The 21,514-nt window shown below is 42.2% G+C and overlaps 1 protein-coding gene and 1 pseudogene across 1 annotated transcript in view; one reads left to right on the top strand and one right to left on the bottom strand.

Annotated features, from left to right (window-relative positions):
* Positions 1-15,271, bottom strand: part of Spred1 (sprouty related EVH1 domain containing 1) — a 79,802-nt gene extending 64,531 nt beyond the window's left edge. Inside the window, exon 1 of the mRNA XM_059261121.1 lies at positions 15,147-15,271. Coding sequence (XP_059117104.1) covers positions 15,147-15,178 — 32 coding nt within the window. The 5' untranslated portion in view covers positions 15,179-15,271. The remainder of the gene's footprint in view (positions 1-15,146) is intronic.
* Positions 15,272-19,243: 3,972 nt separating this feature from the next.
* LOC131907847 (dCTP pyrophosphatase 1-like) lies at positions 19,244-19,790 on the top strand (annotated as a pseudogene).
* The last annotated feature ends 1,724 nt before the right edge of the window (positions 19,791-21,514 follow it).

The following is a 21,514-nucleotide window of genomic DNA, read 5'->3' as shown; positions in this document are numbered from 1 at the left end:
TAATCCAAGTTAGGATAGAAAGTGAAAAAAGTTTGGACCCATCAAGATAGGGTAGATAATGGAGTATTTTCTCTGAATTTGTCAAATGCAAATGGACTAGACATTGTTAATGTAATTCTTGCCTATATATATTTGTTTATAGTTATTGTACTTACTTTATATAGTTTTCCTATGTTAGTTAAAACAATCAGTTTTTATTAGACAAAAAAAGGGGAAATGTGTGATATTTTGACTGTGTTCTGACAAATAAAGCTTGCTTGGAGTCAGAGGGTAGAGCAAGCCACCAGCTGACCATAGAGGTTTGGAGGACTGCAGACAGAGAGGAAACAGGAAGTGGTAAGGCAGGGCTGAGAGAGGATCTATGTCCAAGAGGACCAGTAGAAGTAGGAAGCAACTGTGGCTGCTCTCTGTTCTCTGATCTTTCAGGTTCTTACCCCAATATCTGTGTTGGGGAATATTATTTTAAGGCATGTTACTTCTGTTTATAATGCATTTGTTTAACTCTGTGAAGCTGTGTTACTGTGTCTGTCTAAAACACCTGATGGTCTAATAAAGAGTTGAACAGCCAATGGCGAGGCAAGAGAAAGGACAGGTGGAGCTAGCAGGTAGAGAGAATTAATAGAAAGAGATCTAAGAGCGAGAGAAGGCGGAGGACATCAGGGGCCAGCCATCCAGCTACACAACCAGCAATGGAGTAAGAAAAAAAGGTATATAAAAAAAAAATAGAGAAAGGTAAAAGCCCAGAGGCAAAAGATAGACAGGATAATTTAAAGTTAAGAAAAGATGGCTAGAAATAAGCCAAGCTAAGGCCAAGCATTTATAATTAAGAATAAGCCTCCATGTATAATTTATTTGGGAGCTGGGTGGTGGGCCCCCCAAAAGACCAAAAACAAACAACATATTTGACTTCAGATTTTTTACTGATAAAGATTAATTAGATTAACACTTCAGACTTCAGAACTGTAAAGGTAAGCACACATGAAAAAAATGTCTCTTATAAATTATTTAATTTCAACACTTTTTCTCATGTTGGGGGAAATTGTACAACCCTCTCAGATATACAAAGCCCTACAGTACAAAGAACTATCACTATTTCTATTAACTGGGGAGAACTGCTTGAGAGAATGACCCAGGCTCTATTCATCTATACCCCAATACTTACACCCAGAATACCACAGTATACATTTAAAAAAAAAAAGTTAACTCCTTTCCTTCCTCCAGTATTTCACAAATGCTCAACAAATGCTTGCTGTGTTACCTCATTCAATGTCAACACTAATGACTGTGCCAACCCTAGAAGCAGTACAAAATGTGGAAGATGAACTATATTTGACTAATAAATGCTACAGCATCCTCATTTCCATCTGTATGGCTACTGCTACCAGCCCTCCATTCAATACCCATGAATGATTAAGCTCTTTGGGTCTACTACACCAAAACATTTAGTGACCTCTAAGGTATGGAGAACTTACATAATGGCTTTCAATTAAAGGACATTTCCTTACTGAAGCAGATCTAAACATTTTTTTTAACATGACCTGAATACTTTAATGTTAATGACATTTAAATTATCATACACAGCACAGGGATAATCATTTATTAATAGGTTCTAGCATTTTGCCATCCAGTAATAAATTCTTCTAACACTAACATTAGCATTTATCACTGTGAAATAATTACTTTAAATAACAAGTAAACAAACAAGAATCTGGTGCTATAGAGATGGCTCAGTGATTAAGATTACTTGCTACTCTTGGAGAGGGCTAGAGTTTGGTTCCCAGCACCCATGTCAACAGGCAGCTAACAATCACCTGTTACTCCAACTCCAGAAGATCCAACGCCTCCTTCTGACCTCAGTAAGCACCCATATACAGGCATACAAATAAAGATAAAATTAAAATTAAAAAGGGAAGAAAGACGAGAGAGATAAAGCAAACAAACAGCAATACAATGCAATTTGCAATTATCAACTGAGCACCCAGATCATACAGATGACTGCCTTCATGGAAAAACTACCTCAAGGAAACAACCAAGAATATTAACAAAGCAGCCTGACTGCAGGGTGTGCACAAACAACTTGGGGGGGGGGGGTCAGTGCATTTCAAGTCCACTCCAAGTTGGTTTTTATAATTTTTAATCAATAGGAAACAATGCACATGTGTGTAAATCGCTTCAGATTTTTAAATTACCTAAATGGTTAGTCCATAAGAGTAATTAACTGAAAATAGAATTATATAATAGAATAAGTCTTACTCAACTGTTTCACATTTTTATAATTAAAAAAAGCGAAATAAGACAAGTAATATCTTGAAATTAATGATGCAATGAACAGGAGAATAAGTCAAATTACAAAACAATTAAAACCAAAGTGCTAGAAATCATCAGAGCGATCTTACTCATCTTATCATCAGGGAAACTGAGTCTAAAAATGGGTTTTCAAATAATTACATATCAGACAATGCTTAATACTTTATGGACAGAATGAACTGCCAGCATTCACTCTCATGAACAAACTCAAATAACCCCAGGAAAGAAAATACAGTGTGTTAACAAAAGGAATATTACACAGCAATACCAATGAATTAAAAACCGCATCATAATTAAAAAGGTAAAATGTTTATAAAATAGACACCACAGATGTGCACTATAATTTATATACTACTGGAGTTTTTTAAAAATCAAGGTCTGTGGTCAACATTTAAGTAAATACATTCCTTTAATAGAGTTCAAAAAACAATGAAGCACTATTTAGGCATACTGTGAGATTTTTAAATTATTTGTAGGAGCATTTTGTTGCAGGTATACATATGTGCATCCACAATTGTGCTGGCACCCATGGACATCAGAAGTGGGCACTGTAACCCATCAAGTTAGGGCTGGCTGTGTGGATCCTCAGAACAGAACCTGGGTCCTCTGCAAGAACAACAAGCACACTCAGCTGCTGAGCCATCTCTCCAGCCCCTGGGTGAGGTATTTACTTACTTAGGGACAAAGCAGAGAGTAGGCTGGCATCAAACTTGTTATCCTCCTGCTCGGGCTCCTAATGGGCTTACAAGGGGTGCACTATCTCACCCTGCTCAATTTCCTTATTTTTAAAAGAAGACTAATGGTAAACACCAGTTAAGAATTATTTCTGAGGAAAAAAAAATTGATAGAAGAGCTGGGCAGTGGTGGCACATGCCTTTAATCCCAGCACTTGGGAGGCAAAGGCAGGTAGATCTCTGTGAGTTTGAGGCCAGCCTGGTCTACAGAATGAGTTCCAGGATAGTCAAGGGTACACTGAAAAATTCTTTCTCAACTAAACAAAACAAAACAAAAAAAGGAATAGCAAGAACTAAAATGTAAAAAATTTAAAGGGGGCTAAAGAGATGGCTCAGTGGTTAAGAGCACTTGTTCTTACAGAGGACCCAGGTTCAGTTCTCAGCACCCACGTGGTGGCTCAAAACCATCTGTAACTCCAGGTCCAAGGGGTCTGATGAGGACACCAGGCACGCACATGGTACACATACATGGATGAAGGCAAAACACTTACACATGAAAGAAAGAAAGAAAGAAAAGGAAGGAGGGAAGGAGGGAAGGAGGGATGGAGATGGATGGGTAGGAGGGAGGGAGGGAGGAAGGAAGGAAGGGAAGGACAAAGGAAGGAAAGAAGGTAGGTAGATGTGGGCCACAATTTAAAAGAAAAAAAAAATTGACAGAAGCACATGAAACAGATGTTAGTTTTCACATTCTTTCTCATTTGCAGATCGGATTCTGTAAGATTATTAGTCAAGTATTTAAAAATAATAGACTGCAGAAGTCTACACAAGTGCCAGCGATAACAGTATGAAACAAGAAGTAATTAATTCTGTTTTGAACACCTAACAAGGACTGAGGGTTAAGATAACCTGTTTTGGTGCAGAATGAAACGAGATAATGCATGTCTCACATAGCAAAGCATTTGATCCATGTCAGTCACTGATCAAAGTGATAAAATCTACCAGGGGTTATTTTAGAATAAAATATTCGTTTTTAAACATTAAAACCTCTCCAAGAGTGATGGTTCATACCTGTAATCCCAACATTCAGGAGACAGAGGCAGGAGGATCAGTTGTTTAAGGTCTTTCTCTGCTATACAGGAAATTCAAGTCCATCTAGACAACACGACACCCAACTAATAAAACACAGAATCACTTCTCATGTTAAATAACCCCTTTTTTGTCTCCCCAAGCAAAAACCAAACTTAATAGTTGATGTTTTTCTGTCAGCTTAGTGGCTGCACATGAATCTACTGACATTTTAATGATTGTCTGCAGCCCCAGAGCCCAACAGTCAGCACCCTACCAACCACTCAGGCCAAGGTCTAGTAGGGCTTCTGGTCCCAGAGCGGCAATATGTAGGTTTAAATTAAGTCTCTATTGTTCTCTTTACCAGCAAAGACTTGGAAGTCAGATGTGGGGGGGGGAGAACCTGCTAAAACTGCAAGAGATGGTCTCTTCCCTCACCCCAGAACCAAAAGGAAGCTCAAACTCTAGTCCCAGCCCTTTCCTTCCTGTGTTTCTTCTCTATCCAAATTGCTGGCTTCTCTATGCCTAATTACATGAGTTACTTGCTGGCTCCGCCCCCTGATTCAAAGTAAACTTTATTGACAGTCTGGAGTGTCACAGTGCAATCAAAATATTCCACAACAAATAGTGACTATCCCCAGAGCAAACCAATGGCACAAGAGGGTTTTTCCTTACTTACCAATCAAAATCTCCTTTTGCTAGATCAGATGCCACCAATGTTTTGACATTTACTACTTTCATCAAGTGTCAAGAATCTCCAAAGTATGATGTTCCAAAATAAGGACAGTTCAATCATTCGTAATTGACTATATGTATCAAAAGTCATGAATGGGTAATGACATTTAACATAGCAAATGGACTATGCTTCTCTATCAGACGAAGGATTTGCATGAGCGCGCACATACACACACATACATACACACACATACACACACACACACACACACACACACACACACACAAGCATATACAATATAATCACTTGTTAACCTTCTAAGATGAAATGTAAACATATCTATAAACAATAACATTCAACACATACTAAAAAGGACTAACCTTAGTTTAATACCGTTTTTGCAAAACAACTAAAATGACCTACTTTCAGTGACACTTCTACATTTTAGAAAAGCTAATCCTCAAGCTTTCTTATTAAAGTGTAGAACTGTCAATAGCTTGAAAAAGAATGATACAGTTTTCAAGGTATTTTTCTGGGATGAGATTGGAAATGCTCCAGATTTGTATTCAATTCAGAAATGGCTATTAAAACCATGATATTAAAAAATTAGCTCCCTAGGAACTCCCACCACATTCCCAAGTCTCTTACTTCTGTCCTAAGGCCAGTTTTGCCAGCATGGAGACCTTCTTCACCAGCTGTGGAAGTTTCACTGCAACTTAACTTTGCCAAGCCTCAGTTTTCTCACCTTTATGAAAGGGCAAAGTAACAGCAATGACATCTACTAAAACAAGTAGTTGCTATGAAGCCTAAATCTACATCTTCCTCAAGCACTCTACCACTGAGCTACAGCCCCAGCTCTTCTGCAAACTAATGCTAACAATCCTTCAAATATTAATGGTTATTAATTATGTATCTGGAATCATACAGCACTAAAAATACAAAATGAATCTAAGATATTTGGAAACAAATTTCACTTAAAAAACAATCAACAGAAAAAAAATATCAAGTATCATTAAAAGAAACGTATATTCTTTGACAATTATCATCCTTTCACAAACTTTGACGGCTTCTGGCAGGAGTGAGGGTGGGGAAGTACTCAGCTTTCTTTAAGGGTCTGGCCACTGGGAGTCTGACCATGCTCCAGTGGGCAACACAAATTGGACTTGGCATACTTTTTTCCTTTTCTCTCTTTTTTTTTGTTGGAGGGCACAAAGGATGGACATGGGAGGACTGGCAGTGTGATCAGGGTGCATTATGTGAAATTCCCAAATAATCAATAAAAATATTATGTTGGAAAAATAAAAACAAATTAAGAAGCTGGGGAGACGGCTCAGTGAACAAGAGTGCCTACGCTGCAAGCATGAGGATCTGAGTTCAAATTCCTAGCATTACATAAAAGTTAGGTATAGTCACATTCTCCACAGTCCCAGCTATGGAGGACAGAGAGAAGGATCCTTGGAGCTTGCTGGCTGACAGCTTAGGTCCAGGTTCAGAGAAAATAAGGTGAATAATTAAACATCCTTCTCTGGCCTCTATACACACACACACACACACACACACACACACACACACACACACACACACACGGAGAGGAAGAGAAACAGAAAGGCAGGGAGATGCTCTCCTGGAATTTACTATGCAGCCAAATTCTGTCCTAAAATTTGCAATTGCCCACTTAAAATCCTCTTGCCTCAGCCTTCTGAATGCTAGGATTCCAGCTGTACACCAACCAACCAATGTTATTTGTAATAGTAAAGAGCTGGAAACCTACCACTCATTAAAGAGAAAATAGCTATGTAAGCTTTTGGTACACAATATGGTGATATATTGCAGTATAAATAAGTGAGAACTATTAAAATATGTATATAAAACAGTCTTTATATTAAGTGTATCAATTAGGAATGAATAAATAGTTCTGTTGCTTTTTGGCCTCTTATTACAATACAATTTAACAATAACTTTATATGTACACTAGAAACACAAAATTATATTCACATAAAGCTTATGTATATGAAAGGTCTGAAAGATGCTTGCTTTTTTTTTTTTAATATCTCTTTCTTCAACATTAATTGCTCCTGTCGGTAAACCAAAGTCAATTAAACGTGTCCATTTTACTTTTTTTGGAGACAGGGTCCCACTATGTGGACCACACTGGCATCAAACTTAAGAAATCCAGCAGCAGGTGCCCATCTTGCTAGTATTGGTTTCCTTACTCTTCCCGATTAGGTAAATATATTTAAGGCAGGGTAAATTCGAGAATGGGATGATCTGAAGTTAATCAGTAATTAGAAACCAAACTACGCTTTTCCTTTGATATGTACTGGAGAACAAACAACACACATTATATAGGTTGTTCAGACTCAAAGCAATACAGTCTGTGTGTCTCTCATCAGTAAACTTTCTGGTCACTAAAGCTGTTTGCTCCCTTGTGAAGTGTCAAGACTCAGGGAAAAACTGCCAAGGAAAACAAAGGGTGGCTAAAGGTCAGCCCGTTTCATTCATCCCCTCTCTTTCTTTTTAAAACACAAAGTTGAACAATATTCTGGTTTGATGCATTTATTAAGGTTATTTGTAGCTGGGCGGTGGTGGCACATGCCTTTAATCCCAGCACTTGGGAGGCAGAACCAGGCGGATCTTTGTGAATTCGAGGCCAGCCTGGTCTACAGAGTGAGATCCAGGAAAGGTGCAAAGCTACACAGAGAAACCCTGTCGGGGGGGTGGGGGTGGGGGTGGGGGTGTATTTGTTACATGGTCTTGACTTCTACCTAGTTTTTTTACTCAAACAAGCCTGATTTTAAGTTCTGGATTTATGCTTATTCAACCTTAATTCATCAATAAACTTCAAATTAGTTCCTAAACCAAGTATATAGTTATCTATCCAAGGAGGTTATTTCTGAATTAGCAAATTAATTATCTCAGAATAGCAGGTTAAATATCAGAACTAAAGATAATATATATTAATTTTTTGCTACAGTTTTCATGATCAAAATTGGCTGCCTATATAGAAGCTGACAAACTCTTGATTGGCCCAATTAAAGTTCTAACAGATTAAACGAAGAAGGGTGAACTTCTGGCTAGCAAATCTCTCTCACCACTAAGAGATCTTAGCTGGATTGCAGCTTATAAAACGTTGAGTGTTTATTATTACCTCTTGAAATAACTGAAACTGAAAAGGCTCACTTCTCCCATGAAAGTAAACTTCTGACCCCTGTACAGTGATATAAACTGTTAGGAAGATGGCCCTTTCCACCTAAAGAGGTATTAAGACTGTTTTCTTTTTCTTTTCTTTTTTTTTTTTGTTTTTTTTTTGTTTGTTTGTTTGTTTTTTTGAGATATGGTTTCTCTGTGTAACAATCCTGGCTGTCCTGGAACTCATTTCATAGACCAGGCTGGCCTCAAACTCACAGAGAACCACCTGCCTCTGCCTCTGTGTGCTGGGATCAAGGGTGGGTTCTGTATTTACTCACTCTTTCCTCGATCTTTGACCAGAACATGGATGAAAATGTTCACAATACATTAGCATGATTTTGCTTGTTAGATAGAGGCAGAAGTAGGTGGATCTCTGTGAATTGGAGGCCAGCCAGGGCTACATAATGAGACATGGCCTCTAATTTAAAAAAAAAAAAAAATCGTTTTTTTCATTCCACTTATCATGGACACAAATTTCATAGACCTAAAGACTTTAGTTCTAGACTCTTGGGGTACGGTTATTCCAAACTTGTCATAGGACTATATCTAAATGCTGGAGAATACTACAACACTTTACCTGTGTTAACTTCTGAAACTAAATAAATATGCTATTAATATATTTTGATAAATGGCCAAGTGAGAATGACTTTGTGGTGTTCTTGGTCATTAAGTAAAGCTTAGAAACTGGCATAATGTTAGTGAGTTCCTTACAGAACTCCTCAAGTCAGCATCTAAGCCCAGTAGCTTTTTGTTCACTTTTCCAACTAACCCATGCTAATGGGGCAGGATGGTTAACTTCCTTATAATCCCCAACTAACTAGCTGGGGTTAGGAGATTATTTAAACCTGATGAATCTCAGAAGAAGCTGGGATTTATAGTGGGACCTCATTTTCCAATGACAACAAAATGGTTAGCCCAACTTAAAAGTTTCTGATGTACAGATCAGTGTAGCTAGAGTTTTCCAGACAACTCTTTCTCACCGGCCAGTCCCGCAGCTGCTCAATCCCAACCAAGTAAACACACAGAGACTTATATTACTTATAAACTGTTATAAACTGTATGGCCGTGGCAGGCTTCTTGTTATCTAGTTCTTATATCTTAAATTAACCCATTTCTATTCATCTATATGTTGCCACGTCGCTCGTAGCTTACCGGTACCTTACATCTCCCTTGTCATGGCGGCTGGCAGAGTCTCTCTGCCTCAGCCTTCCACTTCCCAGAATTCTCTTCTCTCCTTGTCCCGCCTATACTTCCTGCCTAGCTACTGGCCAATCAGTGTTTTATTTATTAACCAATCAGAGCAACACATTTAACATACAGAACATCCCACAGCAGATCAGTTGTCCGTAAATTTTATCTTTTAATACAAAATTCATGCGTTTACTTTACCATGCTATCAGGCAAGGTTTACTTAAATATGACAAAAATAATATAACAAAATTAGCAAAATCAAATGACCTAGTGTGTCTACCATTGATAACATCAAAGCAAATCATACACTATTAGCATCGAAAAGGCCCATAATGCTTAGTTCAAACTCCTTCAATCACAAAGGAGTCAACTGATCACAGAATCAGTTACACGAAAAATGTCTGACAATTTCAAGTTCAATGTTCTTTGTATTATACCACAGTGCACAAAACAGTTAAAAGTTAAATAGATATGCAAATGACTTCTGAATAATCACTTTAATTCTATTTATAATGCAGTATTTTTAAAAAGAATTCTAGATACCTTAAAACATTTTTTTCTAAACAAATCATTTCTACTTTACCACCCAGCACATTTTTAAGACAGTTTGAATAGAATTTCACTCTCTGCATTTAAAACTGACATAATTCTCAAAGACATATGGACAGACATTTCAAAGCCTAAGTATTCCCATATACTAAATTTTTCTTTTGTATATGGTAATTTAATATAGAATTAAGACATGATATTCCTAGATTACCTCAAGGAAAAAACAATAGATACTGATGAAGAAAAAAATTGAAGGTCAAACTAATACTGTTAAAAAAAACAGAACAAATTCTAGTATTAGACTGGTAAACATCAAAGTATGTCACACACTGGACATACAGTAGCCACTAAAAGTCACATTCTAGAAAGATAATTAAGGGACTGGAGAGATGGCTCAGCGGTTAAGGGCACTGACTGCTCTTCCACAGGTCATGAGTTCGATTCCCAGCACCCACATGGCAGCTAACAACTGCCTGTAACTACAAGATCTGACACCCTCACACAGACATGCATACAGGTAGAACACCAATGCACATAAAATAAAAATAATTATAAAAAAGAAAGATAATTAAAACACAGCAAAATATTTACATATATTAATCTACCATAGTATCCATTGTGAAACTCCACTCCAGTCAGAGAGGGTGTGTGTGCATGTGAATGTGTATAAACATTAGTTACATAATTCTTAAATAAAGCATTTTTCACAGTGCTTAGCACAAAGTGAAAAATCCAATATATAAACATCATCATCATAATCACAGGTAAAGGAGTATCCATGAAATTACATAAAAAAAAAAACTATAGTTCTTGTTATCTCATGGTAGCACAGCAAATAAATTATTCATCTCTGAACCATAGTTTTTGTTCTTGCATGGGTGGGTAAACTATTTCTCAAATTGGCAACTTTAGTCCAAATGCAACTCTTTGGGAAGGCTGGAGAAGAAATGCAAACCTCTCTGTATCACCCTTCCCAACACTTAGTGAGACAGACCTATTAGTCAAGTTCAAGTTACCCTAATCAGAGTAAAGTTGTCAGTCTTTCCCCTTGGATACTACTCAGTCACCACCAGCAGCATACGATTAATTAAGGGGCCTATAATTTGTATCCTTTCCCCATCAATGACCTTCTTTATTCCTAGCCAGTTTCTCATATTTGGCACCACGGAGAAGCTGTAAAAGGAAGAAATTTTCAAATCTTCAAAACTGATAAACAGATAGATAAATGACTCCCCTTTTGTTGATACAATGCATAGTTCAGAGGCCAACACAGTGATTACTCCAAAAGTATCTATGATAGTTTTAGGTCTCAACTATTATTTCCAGAACTGGAGGAAAACTAACATGTCAAAAATGAAGCCAATTTTGGCCTTAGGAAATAAAAGGGTAAATTTTTAAAAGATAACAATAATTCTTCCCGTAATCTTTCAGCCTATTTTCTAACAAAACTAAATGATCCCAAATGCATAAAATCACACACACACACACACACAAAAGTATAATAAGCATTATGAAGTAAGGGGCAATAGGAGACATAGAAGTGAGTAAATGATTACATTAATGACTTTAAAAATCTAACTATAAGTGTGGCTCAAGTACACAATGACACAGGAGAACAGACTGTTGGAGAGCATGGCACAATTGAGTCTTCTGGGGAAAAATTATTTCCACAAGATTTTTTTTTGAAAAACTATTTTGAGCATACTAGCATATAGTTTAGAAACATACAATTCAAGACCAGAAAGCTTTCTATGGAAAAGGAGGAATGAAGTTGGAAGCAGATGAGCTAGCACTGAGCTCCAATGAACTCCAAGCAAATTTTACATTATGTATTCATGATATCTACACAAACATATAATACTTGAATAACTGCTACAGAGCTTCCCAAGGTTTCTTTCCATTCAGTTCTAGAATACTTTCTAACTATATGTGTATAATGTATGCACAGACATACACATACATAAGACAAATGAAAGAAAATTCATATACTCGCATACTCCCACTGTGAGGTAAATTTTTAATGATGCACTAAATGATATAATCACAAAATTTGCTTTTGACGGGAGAAATGGTTCTAACCCAGATTTATCTCAAGTGATTCAATTCTAATTAGCCTTCTCTAAAATTACTGTAATCTCAACTTGATATTAAAAAGCCCAGCACACTGACATGGCAGGTGGTTCTGGTTTATTTAAGCACAATAAACAAAACTCTTAGTTTTTCAGCTGTTTCACTCCTCCGAGTGCTCTGGCCAAATTGGCAAAAGGTATGTAGTATGATATTCACTCAACAGCAAATCACAAAGATCCTTAGGTATTACATAATATAGCCTTAAGTGTTCAAAATTGTATTTAAAAGTCTAACTCATTATATATAATACGGTACATCTTTATTCAGTTTCTGGAGTATCAGTTTCTGCAAAATCAAATTTTACCTTCGAAAGTAAAATCATGCGTGGTAGTTCCTTTATTTGTGGCATAATGCAGTTTATTTACTGTCTGTTGAAAATTCATTTAAAAAATGCTTTTATTACATTTGTTTGTGTGACTGTGTTGGACACGCAGGTGCCACATAGGTTAGAGAACAGCTTGTGGGAGCAGGTTCCATCATGTAAGTCCCAGAAATGGAACCCAGGTCACCAGGCTAGATGGTGTAAAGTGAGTTTAGCAGTGGAGCCATCTTACCTGCCAAAACAACCTTATTTTTCAAACACGAATTTGAAACAGTTTAATGCTTCCTCCTATTCTCATTCATTTCCACATTTGACTTCTCACTGTTAAGACAAAGCTGTCTACGGAATACGTCTTCCACTAATTCTTCATTAGATATGCAATCTCCTCAGCTATTTATCTACCAAAAAAAAAACTAAATTCAAATAATGGTTCAGAATGAGGATTCTAAAAAACCTTATTATATTTCAGTACAATGGCTATCTATTAATTTTTAAAAGTCAACACACTCTTCAAGAAATTAGTGATTTTCACCTTCTTTCAAAGGCTAAAAACAAAGAAAACTTAAGCAATAAAATGTTAAGTACAATTTCTACTGTAATTAAATCCCAATGAACTATGGCTTAAAGAAAAAAGAAAAAATAATACAGGGCCATTTTAAAGTATACCTAAACCATGAGGGCACTACTGTATCTCTTGCTTTTTCATAATGTATGATTACAAATAATGAATTTCCGTTTCCAAACTTCACCTCCTACGTTAAAGATGAGATATACAAATGACCAGATTAAAATCGACATTCCAAGAAATCCACTTTGTGGTTGAGCTAAGGCACAAGTAAACAATGTCAGCTTTTGCAGCAACGATTACCAGATGATCACAATCATTTTTCCAACGTTAATTAAAAAAAAAAATACTTTTACTCTATGAAGAACCTTTCAGAGAATAAATACATGCTAAAATAGATTACTCTTTTCCTACCCAAACTAGTATTACAAGGCTCCTAGGGAACAATGTATTAATAAGGCAGGATATATTTGTGAAAACAATTTTTAAAATCTGGATGAATAATTTCCACATTGTTCTGTTTCAAAGCATCAATATCTTGAGAATTAAAACCATCAGAAATATTTTTTTTCATTTTAGTGCAACAAAGGTTTCATCCACTGAGATCATTCTCACACACTTACTTGCACTTTCAATTTACCATAGTACCAAAAAAAAAGGCCCGTTTTGAAACAATCTATTATATGCCTGCATTAGTCCACATCCCAAGGTTTGTTCCTCCGCCGCCGCAGCAAGGCAATACTACTTTCTACACTATTAAACTGGTAAGACATCCTTGCCCATCTCTAAAATAGATCTTAAGATTTTCTGCCAGCTGCTTTCTTCCAAGATACTAATAAAAGTTCCAGTCCTTCCCTTCAGCATTTTCGCAGTTTTTCTCCTAACCCAGTACTGAGACAGGCTTCTTGATCTCGATCAAAATAGGTCTAGTCTGCGGAAGGCAGTGACAGTGTACTGCACTGTGAATGGACAGCCAGGTATTTTATGAATGGAGGCGATCACGTGATCCCAGCACCTCCCCGAACTGATATTTCCCACATAACTGTGTCAACATTCTGAGAACTGGGGTAGTTGTTTGTGTGTTCGTATGTTCTAAAATTTAATCTAAAACTTCTAATTCTCCTCACTTCCTGAACTCAAAAATCTACGTAAAGACAAACAAGCTTCGAATGCTTTTCTTAGGAAACCCTTTCAAGTTGTCCAAGGTGATGGATGTTTAATTATTTTTTTTTATGAATGAAGTGTGCTATGCAAATGAGGGCGATTCACAAAAAAGAGAGAACATGGCGGCCACTTCTGCTTCCAGACTGCACTGACTGCAGCAATCCACCTCCTTCCACACCCGCTCCCTCACAGTGTGCTTTTCAAAGAGGGGGGAACACTGCTTGGCATTTTTCTAGCTATTTTATGCTAAACGGGCTTCAGCACTGGCCTTTAAAGCCTTCTCGAGGAGGTCCGACTTGAGGAATGTACTTTATTTAAAGGAATGCATCCTCATTTAACTCTTCATAATCCTCCAGAAACAAACAAAACTTGAACTCAACTACAAGAAAACGGATGCCAATATTCTGCCCCAAATTAACTCTCCTCTCAACAGGAAAATCTTACAGCACCATTATTCCTCCAAGCGGCTGCTACGTTAAAGCAAAATGTTTAAAAGGCACAGTGCTTCGTTTGGAAAACGTAAGGACAGCCCAAATAAGCAAAAAAAACTTAAAAGTCATGGAATGCTCTAGATGAAACTGATGAAGTCACCAACGCGTTCGGCAATGTAAACGGTGCTTTTTCACAGACGAAAGCCAGACACTAGCCTTCAAAATTCTCAACTGCTCTGTTCTTGATGAAGACAGGTTCAATATTCACAAAGGTTAAAAAAAAAAAAAAATAGCTCAACATCGTCCACACTCCAGGTGTCCTTAATCCTATTTAATTCTTAAAATGTTTCCCTAACGCTATTTTTTTTTTTTAACTAGAATAGCATAGGTCATGAGTTTAAAAAGTGGGGCAGGGGGCGAAGGCTTAATCGGCATTTAAGAGTCACTGAGTCATCGAATTAGGATTCAAGAGCAGTTTGCGGCAGGAGGTGCTCCCACACATTAGTTTCCGAGCGAAATAGCTGTAAAGGGAGGATGGCGCGATGGTCAAGGTGTGTGTGTGTGTGTGTGTGTGTGTGTGTGTGTGTGTGCGTGCGCGCGCAGGAGTGAAGGGCAGGCAAAGGGTACTTTCTACTCCACTTTGAGCCACCCCACATTACTCCGTCTCGGAGACGTCCGATTGCTCCAGCGCCTCTGCTCTGCACTCGGTCGCCTCTCCCAAGCAGGGAGGCGAATGCAAGGATGGGAAGGGGGGTGGGGGGGGGGCCTGCCATGAAAGAACACGGCCCGACAGACACATCGGGCATTCGATCACCTCCCGGGCGGGACGGGCTGGGGGGGAGGGGGCTGCCCACCCGGCTCACCCAAGCCAGGGCTCGCTTACTCGTTGTCAGAAGTCGCCGTCTCCTCGCTCATCTTTCCCTCACCGTGATCCGCTCAGGAGATGGAGGAGCAACAGCAGGCGGGGAAGCAGCGGCAGCGGCGGCACCGAGGGGCGGCGGGCGGCGGTGGCGGTGGCGGTGGCGGTGGCGGCGGCGGCGGCCGGCGGGGCGCGCGGGCAGCGGCTCGGGGGCCTCACCATGGTGGACGCCTCACCCGGAGCGGCGCCCCGCGAGCCGGGCAGCCCGGCCACCCCCGCAGGGGGGCGGCGGCGGCGAGCGCGGCCGTGGCGACCCCAGCGGTTCGCTGCGCCGAGGCCGGGTGCGACGCCGAGACGGCGCGGGCGAGCGGGCGAACGGGCAGGCGAACGGGCGAGCTGCGGGCGCTGGAGGGACGCGGCCGGCGGCTGAGGCGGTGCTGCTCTCAGGGGCGCGACGACAGGAGGGCGGCGGGGGCCGGCGGGGGGCAGCCGAGCGCTGGCTGCGGGCGGCGGCGCGGTCCCGCCGAGGTGCCGCGCACCATCTCCCGCCTGGCCGCCGGCTGCCCGCGCGGCGCGCCCGGTCGGCCCTCAGGGGCTCCCTCGGGCGCGCTCCAGCTGGGGGGCCGCAGGCAGGGCGCGAAGCGGGCCGTCCGAGCCCGAGGGCGCAGTGCCGAGCGGCGGCGGCGAGGAGAGCCGAGGGCAGCGCAGCTCCGCGGGCCCGCTCCTCACGCCCGCGAGAAGGGAGCCGCGAGGGGGGCGGCGGAAGCTCTCACGCCGCCCGCTCCTTCCGCCGCGCGAACCGGGGGCGCCCGCGGGAGAGGCAGGCGAAGTAGTCCCTCGCGACTTCTGGGGCGGCGGGGCTCGCGCGGGAGCCGGCGGGCGGGCGAGCGGGCGGGCGGGCGAGCGGGCGGGCGGGCGGACGTGGGGCGCGGCTGCGAGCGGGCGAGCGGCGCGGGGCCCCGGAGGGGTGGAGGGGGGAAGACCTCAGAGCCACGGCCCGCAGGCGAATCACTGCAGCTCGAGATCGTGGGCAGCATAACAAGTTTCAGAAAAGTAGTTCCCTCCTCCCCTCGCTTCTTCCCAAATCGTCGGGCAGCGGGAGCGGGGCGAGGAGGGCGGCGGAGGGATATGCCGCTGCACCGCGCGCGTGTGCGTGCGCGCGCTCCAAACTCTTGGCACGCCGCGAAAGGGGGCGGGGGTGGGAGCTGTGAGCAGAGCTGCTCCGGGACTGGCATTGTTGCGACGCGCAACTCCCCGTTACTCGGCCTGGAATACCCAAGTCGTCTGTACAGACAGCCCGCATACACCGTGTGTTCCGGGAAGAAATCAGAAGGCCACTCGGTTCTGCTCAGTTCGCGTGCACGCGCGCGCGTGTGTTGTGTTTTCCTTGCAAAGAATGGAACTGGCATGAGTTCATCTCGAGTTAGTGGGGGTTACAGGCCGGGACTGCAAAGCGAGCTCCTCCTGCTGTCCCTCTAGTTGCATTGCTGCAGTCCCCTTGCTTCTTGCACAAGGGAGTGAGAAGTGTGTGTGTGTGTGTGTGTGTGTGTGTGCGCGTGTGTGTAAAGAGTTGATTTCAATACCTCAGCGCGATTCTCACTGAGCAAACAGCATGCAAGGCAAGGCATTCATCTCTGAAAGCCCGAGTGCTTGTTAATGGAGAACGGCTTCCATTGAAGCCCGGGGTAGGCGGGTTACATGAATCTGGCGCATCCAGCAGCACAGGAAATAACTCCCGCTGCGAGTGAGGTTGCATAACTATAGCGCAGGAGATGCCTGTGTAGCACGAACTCAGCCGAACGGAGGCGGAACGATTGTTGGATAGGCAGCTGTCACGTTTGCATTGTCAGAGGACAATGTATGCAGTCGTCCCAAAAGGTCTTTTTTGCATAAGAGCCTTCTAGGGTTGAGGGCTGGAGCCTGGGATCTTTGTGACTGAAGGGCTAAGAACTCCGGGCTCTACAAAATTATCTCTTCTCCATCTACGAAGTCAGCCTATGTACAAGATGGCCTGGGGGACTGAATTCCAAGCGCTCCCAAGTTCCCGTCACGTCTTCCCAGGCGGTTCTGCTCTAGGCTTCTCACTTTGTTCTCAAGTTTACATGACCCCTAGGGAAGGAAACTTGCAGCTCCAGCTACCTTGAGGGATATAACAATTCCAGAGGAAGAAGAAAGTGAGAGGGCCTCCCAAGGAAACCGACACTCTCCTGCCAAGGGTTTCCAGGAAGCCTCAGAATTGCTGCTCTCCGGATGAGTACACACTGGTGTGCTAATAAGATTGTGCACATAGGAGTGCCTCAAACATAGGAGTATGTTTGAGGAAGGAATGAGAGCGCTAACCCAGCCAGCCGTGCACAAAAATTCGTACCGTGGATCACTGAGGTTTCTTTATATAACTGCCTTCCGGCCACGTCTGCCGGGTTGTTCTTCGGAAGGAGGAAGGAGCAGTGGTGAGGATGGGAAAGAGAAGTGAATGGAGCTTGGGATGAGATCTCTACCCGTACCATTTTGAACTTGATTGTGATATGAAGAACCTGAAACCCGGAGTGCTGGTGCTGGTCTGTCCTCCAAGTACTGCCACTAACTGACTTTGCCCACTCAAATTGAAATCAATCTGGGCCTGACTGGCAAGAAGGGTCTATAATTCCAGATAATGAGGGGGATGAGGCAGGAGGATTGCAAGTTCAGGGTCTGCCTGGGTTATAGAACCAGTTCAAGACCAGCCTGGTTAACTTAGCAAGACCCTTGTCTCAAAATAAAAATTTTACATTAAAAAGAAGCCAAAGATCTGGCCTGGTAGTAGAGTACCTGGGGAATATACGTGAGGTTCTGAGCTAAGTCCCCAGTACTGAGGTGGGAGGGGAGAGCTTCAGTAGGTCAAATCCCTCCTAGACTGTTTCGTAAGCAAGTCACTTAAACTCTGGCTAGTGCTGTGAGGTAACAGCACCTGTTTCCTGGAGGTTTTCCGTGGATTACTGGGATAGCAACACACATAAAGAACCTAGAGCAAATTCAGAGGTGACAGCAGGTCCAGTTCTCACTATGCTTTTGTGAGACAGAGGTATAAAGCCCACATCGCCGTGCTGACTTGTGAAGGTTAAATGTGAAGCTCTCGGCTGTGTTCATTCAACAAATAGCCACCTGTCTGTCGTCTTCCGTGGACCCCAGCAGACACGTGACCTGGTAAGCCTTCAACAGCGATAACCGTCAGAGTTATGATTAAGGACCAAGTTGGCCATGTGCAAGGCAGCTTTCACTTTTGAGCAGGCGCAGCTGGCTGAGGCTCCTGTGCAGCACAGAAATAATCAGACTCAGCTCTTGGGGAAGATGAGAAAACTGGCTTTGTTTACCAAACACCAAGCAATGTCCTCTCCACTCATACAGAGAGAGAGAGCTTACTGAAAGGCTCAAAATGTGGTCAACAGCAGCCTAAAGTAATACTCCTCAGCTTACTCTCTGCCCTATGGACAAGACACGGAGGCCAAGCCATCAACTCCTTTTAGTTAGGATTCTTCTGTGTCCATTTTAAGAGGACGTTTGTAGTTCCCACAACTTACCAGTAGTTGATGATGTTTTATATATATACATATATATATATATATATATGTGTGTGTGTGGTGTGTGTGTGAATATGTATATGTGTATGTGTATATGTGTGTATATATATCCCTGGCCTAGTCCCGACCTATATAAAATATATATATATATCTTTAAATATTATATATAATATATAAAATGTATGTGACATTATATATATATCTTATATATTATATATTTATGATATATACTATAATATAAAGTGTATTTTTTTTAACTGTGGAACAGAAATGATCTTACAAGGATGCTGAGAGCCCAGCATCTGGGTCTCTTGATGTATAAGAGATAAGGCAATGAGCTGGGCAGTGGTGGCTCACGCCTTTAATCCCAGCACTCGGGAGGCAGAGCCAGGCGGATCTCTGTGAATTCGAGGCCAGCCTGGACTACCAAGTGAGTTCCAGGAAAGGCGCAAAGCTACACAGAGAAACCCTGTCTCGAAAAACCAAAAAAAAATAAAATAAAATAAAAAAAAAAAGAGATAAGGCAATGGACTGGTCAGGCAGGGCCCTGGAGGTGGCTCCAGCATGGGGTTTGTTCCCACGCGGCTGAGAGGGGCAGGCAGCATGTCCCACACTGGTGGTGATGGGTGTGTGGTGATGTGTGGCAGGAAGACTCTGCTGCTGCCGGTTTTTTCAACTTCAGCCCATGGTCAAGGACATTGGAAGCCTCCAGGCAGAGTTTGCTGCTGAGCAGGACGGGGAGCAGTTCCACCAGCCTCGGAACTGCTCTTAGTCTTGGTGGGTGAGGTGGGCGAGTTGGCAGAACTCTTTCTGTGGAAGTCTGATTTAGAGCCTGCTCCTCAAGCCTGGCTACCAGAGGAACAAGAAGCCCTTCAAGAGGAGCTCAGTGACGACCTCGTCTACCTGGTTGCCCTTGCAGCCTGTTGTCATACGGCTTTACCTCAAGTAGTCATCTCCAAAATGGACACCAACTAATGATGTTACCCAGTCCATCTGTCCAGAGGTTCTGCCTGCAAGTACACAGACTGGCCCCGTGGGACCATCTTTGACAACCAAGCTGTGGGGTGCTGCAGACCCTGCCCCGGAGTTGAGAAACCAGGCCTCCACCTAGAAACGCAGTGTCTGAACAGCAGAGATGGACTTGTTGTGGTCTGGTCTTACTAAACCATGAATCTGTGGCCCAAGAGTCTCCAAAGCATAGTGTCCTGGTGTTTCTCTTTCAGCAAACGGTTTAAGGAAAAGGGAGAGAGAGAGAGAGAGAGAGAGAGAGAGAGAGAGAGAGAGAGAGAGAGAGAGGGAGAGAGGGAGAGAGAGAGAGAGGGCAAGCAAAGGCGATAGACGAGACCTTATTTGCATCCTGATTTGAAAAATATTTTAAGATAGATGATTGGGGAATATTGAATACTACCTAAGGATTTGATGAAAATAAAGATTGTCCTTTATGGCTATGTTCATTAAATCCTTATTTTTCATATATGTAAACTACAATAGTACAATTTAAATGATATGGTATCTAACAGTTACTGCAAAATAAAAGACTTCAGAGACTGTTGATGCAAGATTGGCTATAGATAAGTATTTTTTTCACTATTTTTTATATTGAAATCTTCCACTATAAAGGTGTTTTCCTCAAGTCTTCTGTGAATGCTTCTTTTTGTACTTCTTTACCAAAGTGCTGAGGATCAAACTCAGAATCTGTGTGAGCTAAGCAAGTGCTGTGCCTCTGACTCTCTCCCCAGCTCTGGGACTGGTGAGGCCAGTTTGTAGTATGGCCAACAACTCTCCTTTTTTTAGAAATACGCCAGGTCCTTCACAGCCTTCCTCCCCTTTCTTTGCAAGCACCTTGTCATCCTGTCTCCTAACACATCCTTAACTAAAACCACTGCTCTAGCCAGCACCAAAGGGACAGACTCAAATGTATGTGAGATACTAAAGACATCACGGTGGTACCTTAAGTTCCAGCTCTGTACACTTGCTACTAGCCAAAGATTCTAAGGCTAAGTTCAGGTTCTTCAAGGGAGGGGATGTTTGTATTTTTCCCAGGGGGGGCGGTGGGGGGGGTGTTGGGGGTGGAGGGGGTGGGGGTGGATGGGGTGGGGGGGTGGGGGTGGGGGGCAGGGTGGTAGAAGGAGGAGGGCCACAATTGCTGAATCCCACAGGTGGCTAGCTCTCTGTATTTTGTCCTGGGCTTCTTAAAGTTAGCCACACCCATTTAACACCAACCAGTTAAAGGGGAGTGGCTGTAACCTGAATATTTAAGTCAAAGGAACCCTTCCCTCCCTAAGATGCTTTTTGTTACATTTGTCATACCAACAGAAAGGAAACTGGAATAATTATGAGTAGTGCCAAGAGCCAAAGAGAGAGAGGAGCAAAAATGTGATTGTCAAGTGAGGCCAGGACAGGATAATTTCAGAAATGCTAAGTCACAGGTGGGTTCTAAGTTTCGGGCAGGTAAGTGTCCCAGTTTTGTTAATACATTGCTTGTCAACTCCACAGGATCTAGTATTACCTAAGAGACAGGTCTGTGAGGGGTTTTCTAGGTTAGGTCAACTGAGGTAGAAAGACCCACTTTAACTGTGGGTAGCACCACCTCACAGGTTAGGGTCCTGGACTGAATATAAAGAAGAAAGCTAACTGAGCACCAGTACCCATCACTCTCTGCTTCTTGCTTGTAGATGCAATGTCACCAGTTGACTCAAGTTCCGGCCACTAAGTCTTCCCCGGCATGATTGGCATAGCCTGATACCATAAGCTTTGCTTTCTTAAACGGTTTCTCTCAGGGTATGTTGTCACAGCAGCGAGAAACACAGCTCGTAGAGGTGACGAGGATGGTAA

The sequence above is a fragment of the Peromyscus eremicus genome, chromosome 4 (assembly GCF_949786415.1).
Source record: "Peromyscus eremicus chromosome 4, PerEre_H2_v1, whole genome shotgun sequence".
NCBI classification, from domain to species: Eukaryota; Metazoa; Chordata; class Mammalia; order Rodentia; family Cricetidae; genus Peromyscus; species Peromyscus eremicus.
The sequence above is the reverse complement of the archived record's forward strand: the minus strand, read 5'-3'. Positions and strand labels throughout refer to the sequence as shown.